At 47.8% G+C, this 19,360-nt stretch overlaps 1 protein-coding gene across 2 annotated transcripts; it reads right to left on the reverse strand.

The window, feature by feature from the left end:
- Window positions 1-9,965: 9,965 nt before the first annotated feature.
- On the reverse strand, window positions 9,966-18,593 carry LOC125546039 (amino-acid permease BAT1 homolog). 2 transcript variants are annotated; one of them, XM_048710152.2, is made up of 8 exons: window positions 18,107-18,593; window positions 14,541-14,801; window positions 14,107-14,125; window positions 13,420-13,639; window positions 13,048-13,229; window positions 12,558-12,847; window positions 10,800-10,929; window positions 9,966-10,711 (listed from the first exon to the last, which is right to left on the reverse strand). In XM_048710152.2, exons 1-8 carry the CDS (start codon window positions 18,472-18,474, stop codon window positions 10,361-10,363), a joined length of 1,821 nt encoding a protein of 606 aa, XP_048566109.1. In that variant the 5' UTR covers window positions 18,475-18,593; the 3' UTR covers window positions 9,966-10,360. The 2 variants fall into 2 exon arrangements, with proteins under 2 accessions (XP_048566109.1, XP_048566108.1); XM_048710151.2 differs by lacking the exons at window positions 14,107-14,125; window positions 14,541-14,801 and having other exon boundaries at window positions 18,088-18,589.
- Window positions 18,594-19,360: the final 767 nt, after the last annotated feature.

The raw sequence follows: 19,360 nt of genomic DNA on the forward strand, positions 1-19,360 counted from the left end.
GAAGAGTGACAACATCGTTGCTTCAGTCCAATTGCAGCCTTTTTATCTAAGTCTTTGGAGTACTTCTTCTAGCAGAGATTGATAGAATGAAGGTGTTTTCAAGAAATTTTGTTGTAATTCTTAGTGATGGGAGTTACTTTATATCTATCATTCTTAAGAAGTTGCTCCTCACTTCTATCTATTCTCTCTACATGCACACTATCCACATCAGCACGATGCCACGTCAACGTTCTCTCAACATGCAGCCTCCATCTCAGCAGAAAAAAATATCAACAAATCATTAGGTCATCAGAATTGTTTTAGGCGTTACATGCCACATCAGCACTTCTTTAGAGCTCGGCATTATTTTCTCAGTCGTTTGGTTTTACGGTGATGTCCAGCCACCAAGAGTTAATTAATCGTTAATAAGCAATCGTTTCCTCTTCCTAACCGACGAGTCCTAAAAAGCTGAGGCGCATCATTTTCCTCGGCACATGATCTCATCTTCCTCATCTCTATTCCTAAAGGCTCCATGGAAGATGGGCAACAGCTACAAGCCTGTGATGCCCCACTCGATGGTGGATGACCCAGCCCCGACTCCATCCCCTAGGTCTCTAGAACCTCTGGCCTCTAGCTTCCCCGGCAGCCTGTCTTTCGAAAGCGGAACAGTGGAAGAGGGACTTTTGTCCTTGATGTGCGGACTACGGAGGTCGCCGTGCTACCACCACACTACCGGTCCCAGCGGCGCATTCGAGAATCTTGTGAGTAGTGATGACAAGTAATCGAAATTGTCGATTTGGTCGACGCGATGGAGGACGGGCGCCATGGATTCCTGGTATCTACAACAGTCCAGCTTCACTGAATATTTTTCTGAATAATCCCCAATTGATCAAAGCAGTACCGTGTGCGGCGCAAGTCGTCACTGCCGTTCCAACATCTCCATGCCCCCTGCCAGCTCGCATCCACCTCTCCATGGCTCCTGCCATCTTGCCTCGGTTGTAAGTTGTAATGCTCATGCAGCTCCACAGCTGACTGAACTTGAGGTGACAGCTTTATTCAAAACAGCTCCACAGATGCATGACAACAGTTTGGGACTAAGTTTGTACAGGCTTCATGGATGTTCTTCAGGGAGCTCCATCGTCCATTGTTTTACCTTGGTAGCTTCAGATAAGAAATCCATCGCGCAACTGAACATGTCAAAAGTGTACCTTTTATAATTATTGATTTGTTTCTTGCATCTGATTGTCATTTTTAACTACATGGACAATTCGGATCGCCGTGCTAATCTATGTAAGTTATCATGCTCTCTTCAATTCAGTGCTTTGGGACAAAAAAAGGGTAGTCACTCCAAAAAGAACGAGAAAAGGAAGTTTAGTTGGGAGAAAAAAGAATTGGTACTCTTTCGCTCCGGTGACTCTGATTGGTTTTCTTCTATCGTTGATACTGGAGCTCTATTACTCACTGTCAAGTCAAGCAAACTACCACAATGCTTATTCTTTGTCCATATTTTTAACTATGCGGACTTGGAGAATGATTTACAACCAGAGTCCCACAAAATACACAATAACTATCTGAAAATGGAAATTTGTACATAATCTTTCATAGCGTCTTCATTTCAGAATCCGCATTCTTATTGTCTTTATACACACATATATTTATGCAAGTCACGCAAGACTACTTATGTCATATCACTATATTATTAAAAAAAACAGCTCTCAATTCACATTTTGCTATCTTCATAGTTATATTTCAAGTATTGTTTTCGTTGCAATATATTTTCATGTAAGATCATATCTCTACTCTCTAAACAAAGTTATGTAATGTATGTATTATCATGTGCATATGACTAAAAGTCCCCGCAGCAACGCGCGAGGTATCACCTAGTTTTATTGAATCTTAGATCCAAATCAGTGTACCTTTAATTGCTATGAATTTTTTTTAAAGCTGAACTATGCCCACGTCGTCCAATTCGCCGTTCGGCTCCTTTGCTCGCTCTCTCCGTCAGACCAGTTTTCTCCCATAGCCTGTCATCATCGTCTGGATCCTAGCACCGCTGCTTGCCGTCCCCGAACTCCATCGCTGCACGACGAGCTCTACGTACCCGCCTCCGAATCCCGCCACCGTACGACTAGCACGCTGTTGCGTGGGAGGCGCAGTGCCGCGGCGGTCGACGGCGAGCAAGAGGAGGAAGATGGTCTGTGGCGGGGTGAGACTCGACCCGACTCCACTTACTGGAGCTGGCGACTACCTCTGGCTGGATCAGCAGCTTGGAAGCGGCCGACTGCTGGTGCAAGGCGTGGTCGCCGATGTGTCCTGGGTGTTGCTGCTCCGCATGTGCACCCATTTTGTTTGATGGAATGCCTCTGACCTTTCTCGCCTATACTGCACTTTGTTGGAATCAACCACGTAGTAGAAGTCCTGTCCGGTATGGACTAGGAACAGTCACCGACTCGGTTTGGGTTAGCTAACTTTGTACTAGTATAAATATAGCTGTACCCCTACGTTGTAATATTAGATCAATCAAAGCAATAAAAGTACAAAGGCTCGACACGAGCCTGTTGCTATAACTCGGCGACTCCGCGTATTATGTTCCGACGACTTGTCTACGCTAGCTAGCTAGACACGAGAATCCATCAAGCTGTGTTCTTGCCTGCTTAGCTCCAAGACGTGTGCGTTGCCTGTTTGTACCTTCGCGTACAAGCTGCCGTGGCCAAAGCATCGGTCAGTAAAGTTTGTCGAGACAGTACTTCGACGACTAGCGGCAGCCGGGATCATCGCCAACAATTGGTATCTAGAGCAAGGTTGATCTTCTAGTAACGGAGGATCATGGCGGACGACGAGAGGAACAAGCAGCTGGCGGAGTACTCCGGTGCGGCTAAAGTATTTGCTGCTCCGGCGAGTTCCTCGTACCCACGATTTGATCGCGAGAACTTTGGGGTCTGGAAGGCCCTCAGGGAGTGTGGTCTCCGCGCCAACGAGCTATGGGACGCGGTCGACCCAGGAGGCGACGCGTTCAAGAAGGAGGGAGCCGAGCACCGGAAGGATCGGCAGGCGGCGTCGGCGATTTATTCGGTGATGCCGATGGATGTCCTCCAGCACCTAATCGCCAAAGAAACGGCGAAGGAGGCGTGGGATACTTTGAAGCTCATGTTCGAGGGACACACCCGCGTCAAGCAAGCCAATCTCCGAACTCTCCTAAGGAACTACGAGACTTTGGTCATGGGCGACAATGAGTCCGTGGATGCGTTCGCTTCACGGGTGGCTACTCTCGTCAATCGGATCCGCGCGCTTGGAGAAAACCTCACGGAGACCTCGGTTGTTCGGCGGTTCTTGCGCGCGGCTCCTCCCCGGTACCTGCAAATTGTCACGGCAATCGAGCAGTGCGTCGATCTCGAGACTCTCTCCATCGACGATCTCGTCGGGCGCTACAAGGCTCACGACGAGCGTATGCGGTACAGTCTTGGGGATGGGAGGAACGATGAAAATGTCATGCTCACACGGGCTCAGTGGATGGCGCTGGACTCAAGGAGAGGAGGCGAGGGCTCTAGCAGCAACACTCGCCAAGATCGTGCGCCAAAAGAACAAAGTAAGAAGAACGCCGGCGACGGCGCTCCGAAGAAGAAGAAGAAGTTCGACAAGCGCAAGATCAAGTGTCACAACTGTGGCATCATGGGGCACTTCAAGTCGGAGTGCAAGAAACCACCGAAGGAGAAAGCTCTCCTGGCCAAAGGAGGCGATGATGGAGACATGATGCTCATGGTCGAAGTATGCGAGCTAATGGACGAGGATAGTCCAGCTCCGAAGGCGCCGGCTACAGAGGTTGTCACGCTCATAGAGGAGGCAGTTTATCTTCACGATAAGAAGAGGATGAACACGTCGAGGCACGTGTGGTCCCTCGACACGGGCGCTAGCAACCACATGACCGGCGACAAGGACCAGTTTTCTGAGCTCAGTGTTTCGGTGGGAGGCACGGTTCGGTTCGGCGACGGACGGACCGTTGACATCGCAGGGCGAGGTACTGTCCTGTTTGAGTTGAAGAGCGGCGGTCACAAGGTACTCACAGATGTGTACTATATTCCCAAGCTAAAGAGCAGCATCATAAGTCTTGGTCAGCTCGAGGAGCGTGGTTGCAAGATTGTGCTCGAAGATGGCTATCTATGGGGGTATGATCGTCAGAGGATGCTAATTATGAAGGTGCAGAGGTCACCTAACAGGCTTTACATCCTCAACTTGGATCGTGTGGATCCAGTATGTCTCTTGTCAAGCATGGACGACTCGGCATGGAAGTGGCACGCGCGCTACGGTCATCTAAATTTCCAGGATCTTCGGCAACTTGCACAAAAGGAGATGGTACGTGGTCTACCGTGCATCAATCATGTCGACCAAGTGTGCGACGGTTGTCTCATTGGGAAACAAAGGCGAGCCCCGTTCCCAAGAGAGGGAAACTTTAGAGCGAGTAAAGCTCTTGAGTTGGTCCATGGAGACTTGTGCGGACCGATTACACCGGCCACCCCTACCGGAAATAGATACTTCTTGCTCGTCGTCGACGACTTCAGCAGATTCATGTGGATCGTGTTGTTGAAGACGAAGGACCAAGCTTTGCAAGCCTTCAGGATAATAAAGATGGCGGCTGAAGTAGAATCTGAAGCCAAGCTGAAGGCCCTCCGTACCGAAAGGGGGGGTGAGTTTAAGTCCCGTGCATTCACGGATTTTTGCGAAGCTCAAGGGATCAAGCGGTATCTTACGGCACCATATTCACCGCAGCAAAACGGTGTTGTGGAACGGAGGAATCAAACCGTGGTGGCGATGGCATGAAGCATGTTGAAAAGTAAAGGCATGCCGGGCAAGTTTTGGGGTGAGGCGGTTAATACGGCCGTTTATTTGCTGAACCGGGCTCCAACCAAGAGTGTGGTTGGGATGACGCCGTACGAAGCATGGTACGGACACAAGCCCACGGTTGATCATCTTCGCACTTTCGGGTGCGTGGCGCATGTGAAGACAGTGACCGGGCATACTAGCAAATTGGCGGATCGAAGTACTCCAATGGTGTTGGTTGGCTATGAAAAAGGTACGAAGGCATACCGTGCGTGCAACCCCTCTACCAACAAGGTGGTTGTGACGCGCGACGTGGTCTTCGAAGAAGCAAGGTCATGAAATTGGAACTCCGCCGAGCCGGTATACCCGTCTTCCGATGAAATTTTCAACGTTGTTTACGATGATTACGAGCATGCAGACATTGGTGATCAACCGGAGACGTCGGCCGCGACAAACGGCGCGGACGGCGCGGCAGAAAATGGAGACGCGCCAGCTACTCCCGCTGCGTCACACGCGCACGCGGGAGAAGGAACGGTTGGTGCGCCCGATGACACGCCAGGCAGTGCGGGCTGCGCTCGATCTGGTGGGTCAGGTACGCGTGGAGGCTCTTCCCCTCAAAGCCCAGGTGGCTCGGCTACTAGGCTGGGAAGCCCACGTGGTGTGGAGGTTGGCCCACAAAGCCAACCACGTGATGGTGAAGAAACACCAGTTGTGGCTGGTTCGCCCACTGTACGTGCAGGAAAAGCACGGCCAGCTACGTCTAGTTCGTCCAGTGGACACGCGGCCAGCTCGGAAGAACCTCAGTCGCCAGAAAAATCGGAAGTGAGGCAGCTTCAGAGGATAGTTCTTCGTCTTCGAATGAACAGGAGACGAGGGAACGTCCGCCGACATCAGTACGTCTTCGACCAGTGGTGGATTTATATCCAAAGGAAGCACTTCCAAAAGTAAATCCTGTGAAAATTAAAAGAAGAGGACGACAGTGTCTGCTTAGCGTCGAGGAACCGACGAAATTTGAAGATGCAAATACGGAGGAGTGTTGGCGTCGTGCTATGGATGAGGAGTTGGGATCGATCCGAGACAACAATACATGGGAGCTTGTGGATCCACCCAACGACCATAAAATCATAGGGCTCAAGTGGGTGTACAAGGTCAAGAAAGATGCCGAAGGAAACTTGGTGAAGCATAAGGCAAGGCTCGTAGCCAAAGGATACGTGCAAGAGCAAGGTGTAGACTTCGAGGAAGTGTTCGCTCCTGTCACAAGGATGGAATCGGTGAGGCTAGTTATAGCTCTCGCGGCTCAAGAATCTTGGAGGCTACATCACATGGATATAAAATCCGCTTTTTTGAACGGGGAGTTAAAAGAAGAAGTGTATGTGAAGCAACCACCGGGTTACATCAAAAAGGGAGAGGAACACAAGGTGTTGAAACTACACAAGGCATTGTACGGGCTATGCCAAGCTCCTCGGGCGTGGAACATCAAGCTTGATCGTACACTAGTTTCTCTTGGTTTTGAGAAAAGTCCACTGGAGCATGCTATCTACAAGCGAGGTAAAGGCAAGGATCGTCTCCTAGTGGGCATCTATGTTGATGATCTCTTGATAACTGGAGCAGATGAGGAGGAGATTGCTAGATTCAAGCTACAAATGAAGGAGCTTTTCAAGATGAGTGATCTAGGGCTCTTGACTTACTATCTCGGGATCGAGGTACATCAAAAGCCGGAGGGAATCACACTATGCCAGGAGGCATATGCAAAGAAAATTCTTGAAAGCTGTAGCATGGAGGACTGCAATCCAAGTCATGTCCCAATGGAGCCTCGACTTAAACTTAGCAAGAGGAGCCAAGCACCCGCGGTTGATGCAACGGAGTATAGAAGTGTGGTCGGAAGCCTAAGGTATCTTGTGAATACAAGACCAGACTTGGCCTATTCTGTTGGCGTAGTGAGTCGCTTCATGGAAGCACCCACGACAGAACATTGGGCAGCTGTGAAACAAATACTCAGGTACATCAAAGGGACAACTAACTTCGGTTGTGTCTATTTGAGAGAAAAGCGGAAGGAGATGGTGGAGCTAGTTGGCTACAGTGATAGCGACTTGGCAGGAGATATTGACGACCGTAAAAGTACCTCGGGCGTGGCATATTTCTTGGGAAGAAGCATTGTGAGTTGGCTATCACAAAAGCAGAAGGTGGTCGCATTATCATCCTGTGAAGCGGAGTATATTGCAGCTGCAACCGCGGCAGGTCAAGGTGTGTGGCTAGAAAGACTACTCGGTGACCTCACTGACAAGGAACCGGAAGGAGTGGTGCTCAATGTTGACAACAAGTCCACGATTGCTCTATGTAAAAATCCAGTGCATCATGATAGAAGTAAGCACATTGATATAAGGTATCATTACATACGGGATTGCGTGGAAGAAGGCAAGATTGAAGTCAACTACACTTGCACCGACGATCAGCTTGCAGATATCCTGACCAAATCTTTGGGACGACAGAAGTTCACGGAGATGCGGGGAAGGATCGGCGTCCAAGCTGTGAAGTGAGGACATCGTGGTTGGGGGGGTGATTGTTGGAATCAACCACGTAGTAGAAGTCCTGTCCGGTATGGACTAGGAACAGTCACCGACTCGGTTTGGGTTAGCTAGCTTTGTACTAGTATAAATATAGCTGTACCCCTACGTTGTAATATTAGATCAATCAAAGCAATAAAAGTACAAAGGCTCGACACGAGCCTGTTGCTATAACTCGGCGACTCCGCGTATTGTGTTCCGACGACTTGTCTACGCTAGCTAGCTAGACACGAGAATCCATCAAGCTGTGTTCTTGCCTGCTTAGCTCCAAGACGTGTGCGTTGCCTGTTTGTACCTTCGCGTACAAGCTGCCGTGGCCAAAGCATCGGTCAGTAAAGTTTGTCGAGACAGTACTTCGACGACTAGCGGCAGCCGGGATCATCGCCAACACACTTATGCCTGGACAAGGATCGAACTGGCGTTGCCCATGAAGAGGTTCTACAGAATCCACACCAACGTTCATGATCTGTGGCCGTGCAGTGCAGGTACATGGCCATCTGATTCCTCTGTTTTTGGCCGACTGTTCAAGTTGAACTGTTTCTGGTTTGGTTGTTTGGATGTCTGACTTGTGCTTACTGTTCTACTGCGTAGTGAGGTGCCGCCTCTGTTTCTTGGCACATTGTCCAATTTTATGCGCTTTGTTTTCACACATTGTCGTTTAGTAGCAATGGCCAGGGGAGGAAGGTGTGTTCTATGCGTTGAAGGTGCTTGACGTAATGCCGGAGGGTGCTGACATAGTTGCATTCAAGGAGGAGACTGTATGGCTGACTCTGCCCATAGCCATACATACATACATACATCATGTACCATCTTTATCTGCTGTGATGGAGAAGAAAGGAGAAGATTGGTCAGGCCCCATACATTAACAGATGGGAGATTTGAGCAACAAATTCAGCTTTGAAAGCTCTGTCTGATCTGCTCTGCTCATGTGAGGTGGTGTGTTATTTTCCATGGCAAGTGAAAAGTAGGCAAAGATCAAACTTGTCAACCTGGGTGGGAGTTATACAAATACCCAGTACGACAAAGCACCTCGGAGTGGAAAATTTCTTGCAAATCATATCTCTTCACGTCCGGCTCATAGGTGACATCCTCCCTCATCTACGCCCAACCCCTGCTCCCACAGCTGCTCCTGCTATGTATCTCCACCTGATTAACAAGAGAGTGTGGACTATATTTTATATTTTTGTTTTGCCAAAAGCTCATACGGCTGATTGCAAATTTTACTTATGAAAGTGCAATTAGTTTAAAATTAGATTGTAATTTTAAAAATCGACCGGAACTTATAAGAAATCAGTTCCCTGAACTTCAAACAAGCTTGGAAACTGTCCATAGTTGGACGCCAGCAATCCCCTTCCGCATGATTCGGCATTGTTGACCAAGAGGAAGTAGTTTATTGTTTTTGTCATCGTGTATAGGCCGTCCATGGAATTATTGTTCAAACCCCCTTCCGTATGATTCAATACTGTTGACCGAGGGGTTATAGTTTATGATTCTTGTTGTTGTCACCTATAGGTCGCACGTGGAATTATTGTTCAAGATCCCTTTCCACACCATTAATGTGGGAGTGGTGTGATAAGATAAGCGTTTAAGTTGAATTTTCTAGTGTCACGTGAATGGTTCCTTGGAGTATGAATTGCAGTAACTTGACTGAAAACGACGTATACTGCGCTCTCCCTTCTGATTTGTATCCCCCCCCCCCCCCCTCCTCCCTCCAAACTAATTTTAGCTAACCTCTGACCATGAGTTATGATATCGAACATAAATATAATATATTTTTTGTGGCATATAACTTATATTTTTTACTCAAATATATAATCAGAGATTAACCTAAATTAGCAGAGAGCCTTTCAAACCAAAAGGGAGGGAATAGAAAGGGAGACTCAATTTTCCAAAATTGCAAATTTTACTTATTAAAAGTCCAACTAGCAGGTTAAATATTACAGGTTGTACTTTTTAAAATCGACCGGGACTTGTAAGAAATCAGTTCCAACACTGAAATTTAGACAAGGTCGCAAACTATCCCAGGTTTAATGCGGGGAAGATCCCCTTCCACATGATTTGGCATTGTTGACCGAGGGCAAATAGTTTATAATTGCTGTCACCACATACGGGTCGTGCATGGAATTATTGTTCAAGATCTCCTTCCGCATGATTTAGCATTGTTGACCAAGGGTTCCACAATCATTCGCGTGATATGGAGTGATATGATAAGATTACAAGACAGCTCCTCTCTCCGCCCCTGGCTCTTGGATTATGAAAAATTCATTAATTTGGCTGCAAAAAGATATACCATATCGGAGTAGAATACATAGAAAGGGAGACCATTTGCCTCTTTTGTACCTGGCTCTGGGATTATGAAAATGGCACTAATTTTAGTGTCAAAAACGCTCTTATATTATGGGACGGAGGGAGTACCATATAAGAGTACAATATATAGAAAGGGAGACCTCCTTTGTTCCTGTCAGTGTCAACTGTCAAGCTAGTGTGATTAGGCTTTGTATCACTGATCTTTATGTCTGCATCGACATCGATTGATACACTCTGTGTGATTAGAGATCCTGGTGTTATTTCATCTTCCTTTGCATTTTGAAGTAGGGTACTTTAGTGTAGACGACATATATGAATGAATATATAGAGTTTTAATTAATCATGTTGTTGTCATAGAACACATGAACTATACATGACACATGTGCATACGTTTTTAATCCGATGAACACATGAACACATTAATCGTGTCTGTTTTAAATCTTTTTGCAGCTTATTGCAGCCATAGCGCACCGCTAATCGATGCTGCATATGCATATGGATCCGAGCAGGTAACCCCTAACCCCTATCATGGGCAGTCAGCCGGCCCGGCGAGAGACAGACTTTTTGAACGAGGGGTGGAGAAAAAGGCGTGTTGTGCTGTCAAGATTCCCGCCACAGCTGCAGAAAATCTACTTCCCTTCATGCATAAAAATCAACCAGCCATCGAACTAATTAAGCTTACAAGGCTCATAATTCTAGTATGTGTCAACGTTCACGATGGGTCCCTTGAACCAGAACCGAGCATGGAACACCCAAGAGCCAACGCTGAGCAACAGCACCCCACCGACGGCAACCGGCGTGTAGTTGAAGACGTCCTTTCCCACAGGGTATGCCACCGGTAGCGAGAATAACACAGTGATGAAGACCACCCACAGCACGGCGGCCCAGCCGATGATCACACCGTACCTGCCGAGGTGAAACGGCCCTCGGACGAATGACTTTCGGGCGGTCGTCACCCGGAAGAAGATGGGCAACGCGTAGGAGATGTACAACCCTAGAGTCGCAATGGACACCATCGCCTGGAAGGCCACTTGGCTCCCCAGTGACTTCACACACCAAATAACATGAAGCAAGGAAATGAAATGTCAGTCAACGATTCGGGCGACACAAAGTCTGTGAAACATGCATACGTACCGTGAGAGCCATGGCGAAAGCCACGAGCACGGAGAGCCAGACAATGTTCAAAGGCACCTCATGTTTGGTCACCCGGTGCCAGAGGTGCGAGTACGGCATAGCTCCATCCCTGGAGAAGGCATACCCCATCCTGTGCCACGACACAAAGATGACCAATTCAGATAATACATTGGGACAATACAACAGTTTCTCTCACTTATTGTGCTGTACTACTTAAATGCATGTGCATTGCAATAAAAAATACAAACATATACATAAATACAAATTGTACTTTGGAACCACATGTGTGAGCATGGCCCTCGTATCACTTCCAACAAGCCATGACCGACATCGATATCTTTCTCTGTTTCCTCCTTTATGGCAACAACCAAGCAACAGTCCAAATTTGCAAAAACGCTAACCAGCCAAATCATAATAGCAACCTATTATGATGTAATGGGACATGCAATATTCGAAGCATTATCAGGCGGTATTTGATATTAATTTTTGTTTTCTAATTACAGCAAAAGGGCCTCTGGAATGCAACACCAACAGATTTAGGATGTGGGAGCGGACGACATACTGAAAAATATGTCATAAGTTCTCAATTATTAAGTAATGTATATTTGTGATTGGGGTATGAGATGTCTGTGACGGGACAAATTTTAGGAAGGAGGTATTTGTGAGCATAGAACGTCCCAACCATCACGACGACGACCACAACCACCCCGCTTCCCCCAGGGCCGGCCCTGAGGGGGGGCAGAGGGGGCGGCCGCCCCGGGCCCCCAAGACCTAAGGGGCCCCCGCCAGGTACACATACGCAAGTAGCCCATTGCTGGCCCAAGGAGGAGGCAGGCACACACGTACGCGCACGTAGCAGGTTTGCCTTATAATAAAACAAAACGCACAGCAGATGTCCCATTGATCGCTAGCTAGAAGTTGCAATCCCTAGTTTTTTTGCCTAAAAAAGGTTGCAATCGCTAGATTATCGCCATGATCTCCGTGCATGCGCTGGACGAACCTCCACTCTCCGATCTCCTACCCGGATCCTCGCCTCCTCGTTCTCCTTATCTGTCTCACCGACTCCCCAAAATTCAGTTTCCAAAAAGCCCTAATCCAAAGCCACCATGGCAGACCGCATGTGTTCAACAATTCGCTGCCGCCCTCTACAGACATCGAGGGCCGGTGAGCGGCCCCTGCTATCCTCTCTACCGCTGCTGGTCCAGTCCCTGCTTCGATCAAATCCTTCTGGATGCTCCTGCTAGTTCGCCAGTTTGACCGTTCCTAACTAGCCAAATCCTCAAGGTGTGTAATTTCCATCATCTTAAATATTGGATGGATCGATGTGTACCACATATAGCAAATGTATGTTTAGTACTAAATTCTAATTGTAGTGTGTTTTACAATTCTGTCATTTATTAGGATTGAGAGATATATTATCTAACATATGCCTCTAGCAAAAGTTTGTTTTTCATGTAGAAATTGCTGGAAGATATGGGTATTGGTATGATCATCAATGACTTTGCATCTATCGAATGTTATAATTTTTTTAGATAATATATATAAGTTATTTATTATAAATATTGGTTTTGGATGCATCTCAAGTGTTTTTAGTATATAGAATATATGTCAATATTTTGATGATTACGTTAAGGCTAAGGGCCCCCAATTCTTGTCTCGCCCCGGGCCCCTGAAATGTCAGGACTGGCCCTGGCTCCCCCCCCCCCCCCCCCCAATAGTAAACAATACATCCAAAGAGACGATAATCTAGTGACGAACCTTGAGTTGCTCGTGATGCTCGCAACACCGCAGAGGAACATGGCGACAGCAATGACGCCGAGGCACACGAGCCCACCAACACCACTGCCGTACCTCTGGTTGAATATGGTGTGCAGAGCCTGAGCGATGGCATAGCCGCCAGCATCATTATCGGCACTTAGCAGGTACGGGATGTCTGTCACCACTGAAGTCAGGGTCACCAGGTAAATCCACCCAAAGATGTTTGAGAGAACGACCGAAGTGACAATCCCAATCGGACCGCTCCTATCGGCGTTCTTCGTTTCTTCTGTCTGCATATATATCAATATACATAATTAAGCAAGAACATCCCGATCATTAGATCTTTAGTTATATCGACGTCGAGGATGGTGTAGTGCAATCGATGTCTAGAAATCAGGGCATGCTCTAATTGGAATCCATATGTGAGTACATGGTCTAAGTAATCAACAAAAGTTTATGTTGGAATTAATTAACATCGATTGTCATGTACCATATGAGCAGATGTATCGTAGCCGATCATGCAGTAGTTGCTCATCAACAGCCCCACGCCTAGAATGTAAGCCTTGTTATGGATGCCCATGCCATTGTCCGTGTTGAGGTGCGTAAAGATGAAGTCGGCACTCGACCTCTCCTTGGCAACAGACGGAATCAAGATCACCAGCACAAGCACACCTACCATTGTTCAGAGAGTACAGGCACACCAACAATCAAAGACTAGTTGATGGCACACACCAACAATCAAAGACTAACAAAAGTTGATGTGTACTACAGTATGATGTGTACTAACGTATGAAATATGCATGCAAAATCAAAATAAAATGCATATCCAAACAAGGCAATGATCAAAATAATATGAGTATACCTGCCGCGTTCCAGAAAGCGCCGAGCTGCCCAAACCAGGAGAGCCAGTGGATGGGGAGGCTATTGATGAGGCCATGCAGGATGAGGATGAAGCCATAGATCGCCAAGACGACGTACTTGGATGCCACGTAGCCGCCGCCGTTGGTGCCGCCGGTGGCCAGCAAGATGATCACCTGGATGAGCTGCGCCAGCGAGAAGTCCACGCTGGTGGCCGTCGCCCACTAGGCAGGCAGGCAGGCAGGACGGTCAAAAGAAGAGGCTGGACTGTGTCAGCAACTTGCCAATAATTTAGTTTTATCTGTTCCTTGATTGAAGTATGAGTTCACAGCCTCAGTGGTCCGTCCACTCCGTTGAAAATCGACAGGGACGTGGAAGATCTCCGTTCCGAACACGCTGCTGTTATTTTTTTATCCAAGTATCCAATGGTCTTTCTGGACGGCCACATGCATGCATTAAGTTTCTTATAGATAGATTACTGTCTTCAAGTATACTAGCTACCAATACTTATAGATCAACGTACTAAAGTACTAAGTGTCATGGTTTTGAACTAAGGTTAGTTCAACATTAGTTTAAAACTGCCACACTTATTATGGACTGGAGGGAGTACTATACTTCTTGTAGAAAAGGGAGTGTACTTGAAGCTGCAGACAAATGTAGAGATAGTAAAGGAGCCTAGAAGTTGAAGTACCTGACCCACGATGTTGAACCTGTAAAAGCAGAGCATAGCTAATAAGATCAAACCTTTTTTCGAAAAGAAAAAAAAAAAGCTAAGATCAAACCTGGAAAAGGAACTATTTCTAATAGTTTGCTTTGTGAAAGAGATGTATGGCAACCTTGGAGAGAGAACTATTTCTAATAATTTGCCTTGTGGAAGAGGATATATGGCCGAGTCTGTGGATATCAAAATTTTGAGCAAACTGCTAACTAAATGACAGATCATATGTATCTACAGTTTATCCAATGCAATGAAGAGATAATTCCAAGCAGAACAGCATATCAAAATCACCCATTCCTGCTCACGAATCTAATTAAGCATGAACAGCCAAACATACTATACCAATATGAATGCGATTGCAACCGCAAAAAAAACAATATGAATGCGATTGAGTAATTAAGTAGTACCAGCCAGTGACCCAGGAGGCGAGGGACGCCCACTTGTTGCCGGCGAGCTTGGCGCTCCAATAGTAGAGCCCGCCGGAGGTCGGGTAGGCGGAGCAGATCTCGGCCATGGACAGCGCCACGCAGGCGTTGAACGCCGCCACCACCAGCCACCCCAGCGTCATGGACGCCGGCCCGCCGTAGCGCAGCCCCGTGTTGTACGTGGAGGTGACGCCGGTGAGCACGGAGATGATGGAGAAGGAGAAGGCGAAGTTGGACACCACGCTGAGCCCGCGCTTCAGCTCCTGCTTGTACCCCATCTGGTGCAGCCGGGCTCGGTCTGCGTCCTCGCCGGCGCCGGCGTCGGTGACTGCCACGACGGCGGAGCGCGACGACACGGCCATATCGACCGCGTCTGCTTGGCCGAGGCGCTAGTACTATTTGGGCAGTTGAGCTTGTGAGAAATGGCGTTTGGTTGGTGTACTACAAGGAGTCAAAAGAAGGGGAAATGATCCACGGTTGCGGCGCCGTTCGTGCATCAAGGCAGCCATGTAGGAACTCTTATTATACTGCTCCATATCCTGTCATTCAATCGTGTGTACCATTTCCTCGGGGGCGGACTAGGACCGGTCATTCAAGTATATCTTATGTTAATCTCAAGGCGGCTGCTCCGCCTAAGCCGGCTGAATTTTTGAAAGATCAGCCCTAGACGTGCATGGCAGGAGAAAAGCATATCTACCATGCATGGGATATCCCGTGCATGTGCTGGCCGTTTATTTTGTTGGAGATTCATTTTCATGCATGCATACTTTATTATTATTGCTCAATCCATCTGCCGTATTCCATCAATGTGGCCATACCAATCAGTCACTCACAATAAAAAAAAGTCGTTGATGGTTGCATAATATTTCATAATCTTTTTTGGGGTTAATAGTTTCATAATGTTTATCATGTTTGAAGACTTAAATTTCAAATCTTGTCAAAATATATTCAAGAATGTTTTTGTTTCAAAGGCCACGTCACCAGAAACATTATTGAACTTTTCCCATGGAATTAGCAAATTTTGATGAAACAAGTTTGAAGCCCAGCGATTTAGTTGTCAAAAAAAATTTATTTCAAAAAACATATCAATATTAGTCTTGTTTTAAAGATCTTGCCCAAAAAAACACATTTGTGTAAACAGAAAGTAAAACAAATTTTTATTTCAAAATGTACTAGGCATCTATTTGTTTGAATGAAACTTAATGACTAGAGAATAACACATGTCAATGGGCCCACAGAAAAAATAAAAAAAAAAGTGCATGCATGCATGCATGCACTGGAGGTCCCGTGCATGGTAGAAATTCCACTCTCTGTATGGCCGTTAGATCGTAGGCTAGCATGAGCGCGTCTCCCTCGTCTCTCTTCGCATCCTCCTCTTGCGTCACATCTCAGCAAGCGCGATGAAGGTTCCCTCCCGACCTTTTTTTTATCGCAGTGCCTAGTCGTTCGAGCAGCAGCTCCTCGGGCCGGCAATGCAGTGCCGTCATTCGCCGGAGTGTCGTTTTGGTCGCAGCAGCTACTCGCCGGCCGGTACTAGCCGGTAGTGTAGTGCCGTCGTTCGCCGGAGTGTCATTTTTGGTCGCAATAGCCTCACCATCATACCATGGACGATGCTCCCACGCAGCATTCCACAGCCCGCTCTAACGCAGCACCGGCGGTCCAACGATGCTCTGTCGCAGCTCCATAGCACCATGACGACTCCCGGAAATGCTCCATTGCAACCTCACCGCAGCATGGCCCGGTGCTCCGTCGCAGCTATACCGCTCCCCTCGCCGGTTCCTTCATGGAAGTTGCATTGCAGCTACACCGCCCCCATCGATGGTGCAGCAAAGCAACGATGCACCCACAGTGGTGCTGCCGCCGGCGACCTCGACCACTGGGGCCACCGAAGAGCTCCAACGGAGCAGCACCGAAGCTGGTGAAAAAAAAAAGCTTTGCAACACCGACGACGTCCCGGGGAAGCTCCATCATAGCTCCATTGCAGTCATGGCGGGGCTCCAATAACCCCAGACGTGTTCCATTGCAGCCCCGACGACAGTGGAAGCTATGATGCAGCTCCGGTGGCGCTTCAGTGCAGCCACGGCGGAGCTTCAACAAGCTCGCTCGGTGCTCTATTGCAGCCCCAGCGGCGTGAGGATGAACCAGGCGACGCCCGACTGGCGTCCTCTCCGCTCCGCTGTGGTGGTGCCAAATCTGGGTGGTGCTTCTCCTCTGCCGCTTGACAAACGTAGCAATGCTACACGCTTGGCGCTCTTTCGCTAGAGATAATGTTGGGAAAGAGGCGGGCAGCTTCATGCGGGGCACGTGGCGCGTGGACACAGGGATTTACGAGACCAAAAATCAGTCGGGTGAATTAGAGAGTTTTCCTAATCTCAAACAGGAAACTGCACTAGGTTGATACACTCGTATGCGATGTTGTCGATCGCTACGCTAGGGTTGTATATCTCCTACGCGCTGCCCATCTTCTTCCGGGTGACCACAAAAACTATGAATTTTAAACATTTTTGAACATGAATTTTAAAACTTCATGAAACTACAAAAACTATGATTGTTAGATCTTTTTTTGTGAATTTGCACAATTATTTTCCGTTGTTATTAATAAACTTACTATGTATGCAAGAAGAGAACATTCTTATATATCCACACAAAAACCATCATGTAATATTCTGTACATGCATGTTCCATTGTGATTTGTAAACTCAAAACTCAAAACATATGAAATATTGAACTTGTTTTGAAGATATCATTGAAAGAAAGACATGCGTTCATACAGACTACTTACCCTGTATTTATTTTAAAGTATATGGTTGTTTAAAGTTTAGATTCAAAATAAAATCCACGTCGCATACTGGTGTGTAGGAGAGAGAACTAGTAGGTGCAGCTTTGCTCCATAAAGTTGTCAGATGGATTTTAATATGAGAATGAATACATGGCATGAGTGAATCTCTAACAAGATGGACGGTTTAGCCATGCACTGGATATCCCGTGCATGGTAGAATCACTTTTCTCTTATATCATAGCATTTCGAAGTTCCACAAAAGACATGTTACCGAAACCTCAACTTGCAAGCAGTTATGGCTCTTAATATGAGATACAGATTACAGACACAACAGATTTTGATCATGGACAGTTAGAACAAACCAGGAATGGCAGTACCTGCGGGATTCCAGAAAGCACCGAACTTGCCAAACCAGGAAAGCCAGTGAATGGGGAGGCTGTTGATGAGGCCATGCAGGACGAGGATGAGGCCGTAGATGGCCAGCGCGACGTACTTGGAGGCCCTATAGCCGCCGCCGTTGGCTCCGCCGGTGCCGAGCAGGATGATCACCTGGATGAGCAGCGCCAGCGAGAAGTCCACGCTCGTCGTAGACGCCCACTGCCACAGTCAGTCAAAACAGGAGGCTAGACCATGTCAGCAACAGGTCAAAAATGAAAAAACTGAAAAAATATAGAAAAAAGACAAGGAGTTCACTGCATGTATGCATCATCAGAGAGCCAGAGATTCTGTCCTACGAAGATCGAGGTGTACCTGCCCGACGATGTTGAACGAGCCGGTGACCCAGGAGGCAAGGGACGCCCACTTGTTGCCGGCGAGCTTGGCGCTCCAGTAGTAGAGCCCGCCGGAGGTCGGGTAGGCGGAGCAGATCTCCGCCATGGACAGCGCGACGCAGCCGTTGAACGACGCCACCACCAGCCACCCGAGCGTCATGGACGCCGGCCCGCCGTAGCGCAGCCCGGTGTTGTACGTGGAGGTGACGCCGGTGAGCACCGAGATGAGGGAGAAGGAGAAGGCGAAGTTGGAGACCACGCTGAGCCCGCGCTTCAGCTCCTGCTTGTACCCCAGCTGGTGTAGCCGTGCCCGGTCCGCCTCCGCGACGGAGATGGCCGCCGCCACCGAGCGCGGCGGCGCGGCCATCGACCGATCTCCTCTGCTTCCTCTACCTTGGGTTAGCTAGCGTTTGGTAGAACGTAGAAGTATAGCAGGGGAGTCAAGGGAGGGAGTGGAGTGGAGTGGAGTGGAAACGAAAACGATCCACGGCGGCGCCGTGCCGGCATGCAGATTCGGCGTGTTGCTAAACCTACTCGGGATTCGGTTGCGGCGTGATTCGGCGTGTTCGACCAAACGGAGAAGATGGCGGCAAGTGTTGCGTCAGAGTTGATGGACTACTGGTCGCCCGGGGAACAGAGCTACTAGTAGATCCTACTGATGACTAACTTAATTACAAGTGGCAGTTTGTATTTATCTTATCGAGAAAAAGTGTTTGTTTTATGACATTATGCTGTTTTATGGATGATATTCTGTGTTCATGACATCAGAAACTGTCAGGAGCGTGTCTGAATATCTGAGGACTCAACACTTGATCGGAGTTCAGCTACGATCTAAACTTCATAATACCTTTTGGGGCGTCAGCGGCCGGCCACCGTCCATCTTCGATCCTACATCTGTCAGACCAGTAACCACTTTGCGGGTGAAAAACGGACCATGATGACGTCGATCTTCAATCGGACGGCGGCCAAGCTTCTGGATGTCGCTCTTTACTTTTCAGAAGAAACACCCCATGCTTTGCTGTTTACCTGCTCCCTTATTTTTCTGACTTTTCACTTAACTGTAAGGCTCTAAAGCAAGCATTCTAAAGACTTGTATACTGTATTGATGATGTACTTGGTTAAACCATGGCCGTCAGTGTTCCTAGTTGGCCTATAGTTGTAACTAAGATTGCACCAAGTTCTGATTTTTTACTCCCCAAAACTAGCTACTTGTTGTATGAATTCATCGTTAGCTGTCCATGTTTGTCAGTTCA

Source organism: Triticum urartu, chromosome 3A (assembly GCF_056163025.1).
Source record: "Triticum urartu cultivar PI428250 chromosome 3A, HENAU_Tu73, whole genome shotgun sequence".
In the NCBI taxonomy this organism is placed as follows: Eukaryota; Viridiplantae; Streptophyta; class Magnoliopsida; order Poales; family Poaceae; genus Triticum; species Triticum urartu.

Excerpts from the sequence above, each read along its gene's own strand:
- LOC125546039 (XM_048710152.2), bottom strand. The coding sequence starts at position 18,474 with ATGGCCGCGCCGCCGCGCTCGGTGGCGGCGGCCATCTCCGTCGCGGAG. Across the intron at positions 12,848-13,047 it reads ACGATACATCTGCTCATATG|ACAGAAGAAACGAAGAACGC; the intron begins GTACATGACAAT and ends ATATATATGCAG. Across the intron at positions 10,930-12,557 it reads AGCATCACGAGCAACTCAAG|GATGGGGTATGCCTTCTCCA; the intron begins GTTCGTCACTAG and ends GTCGTGGCACAG.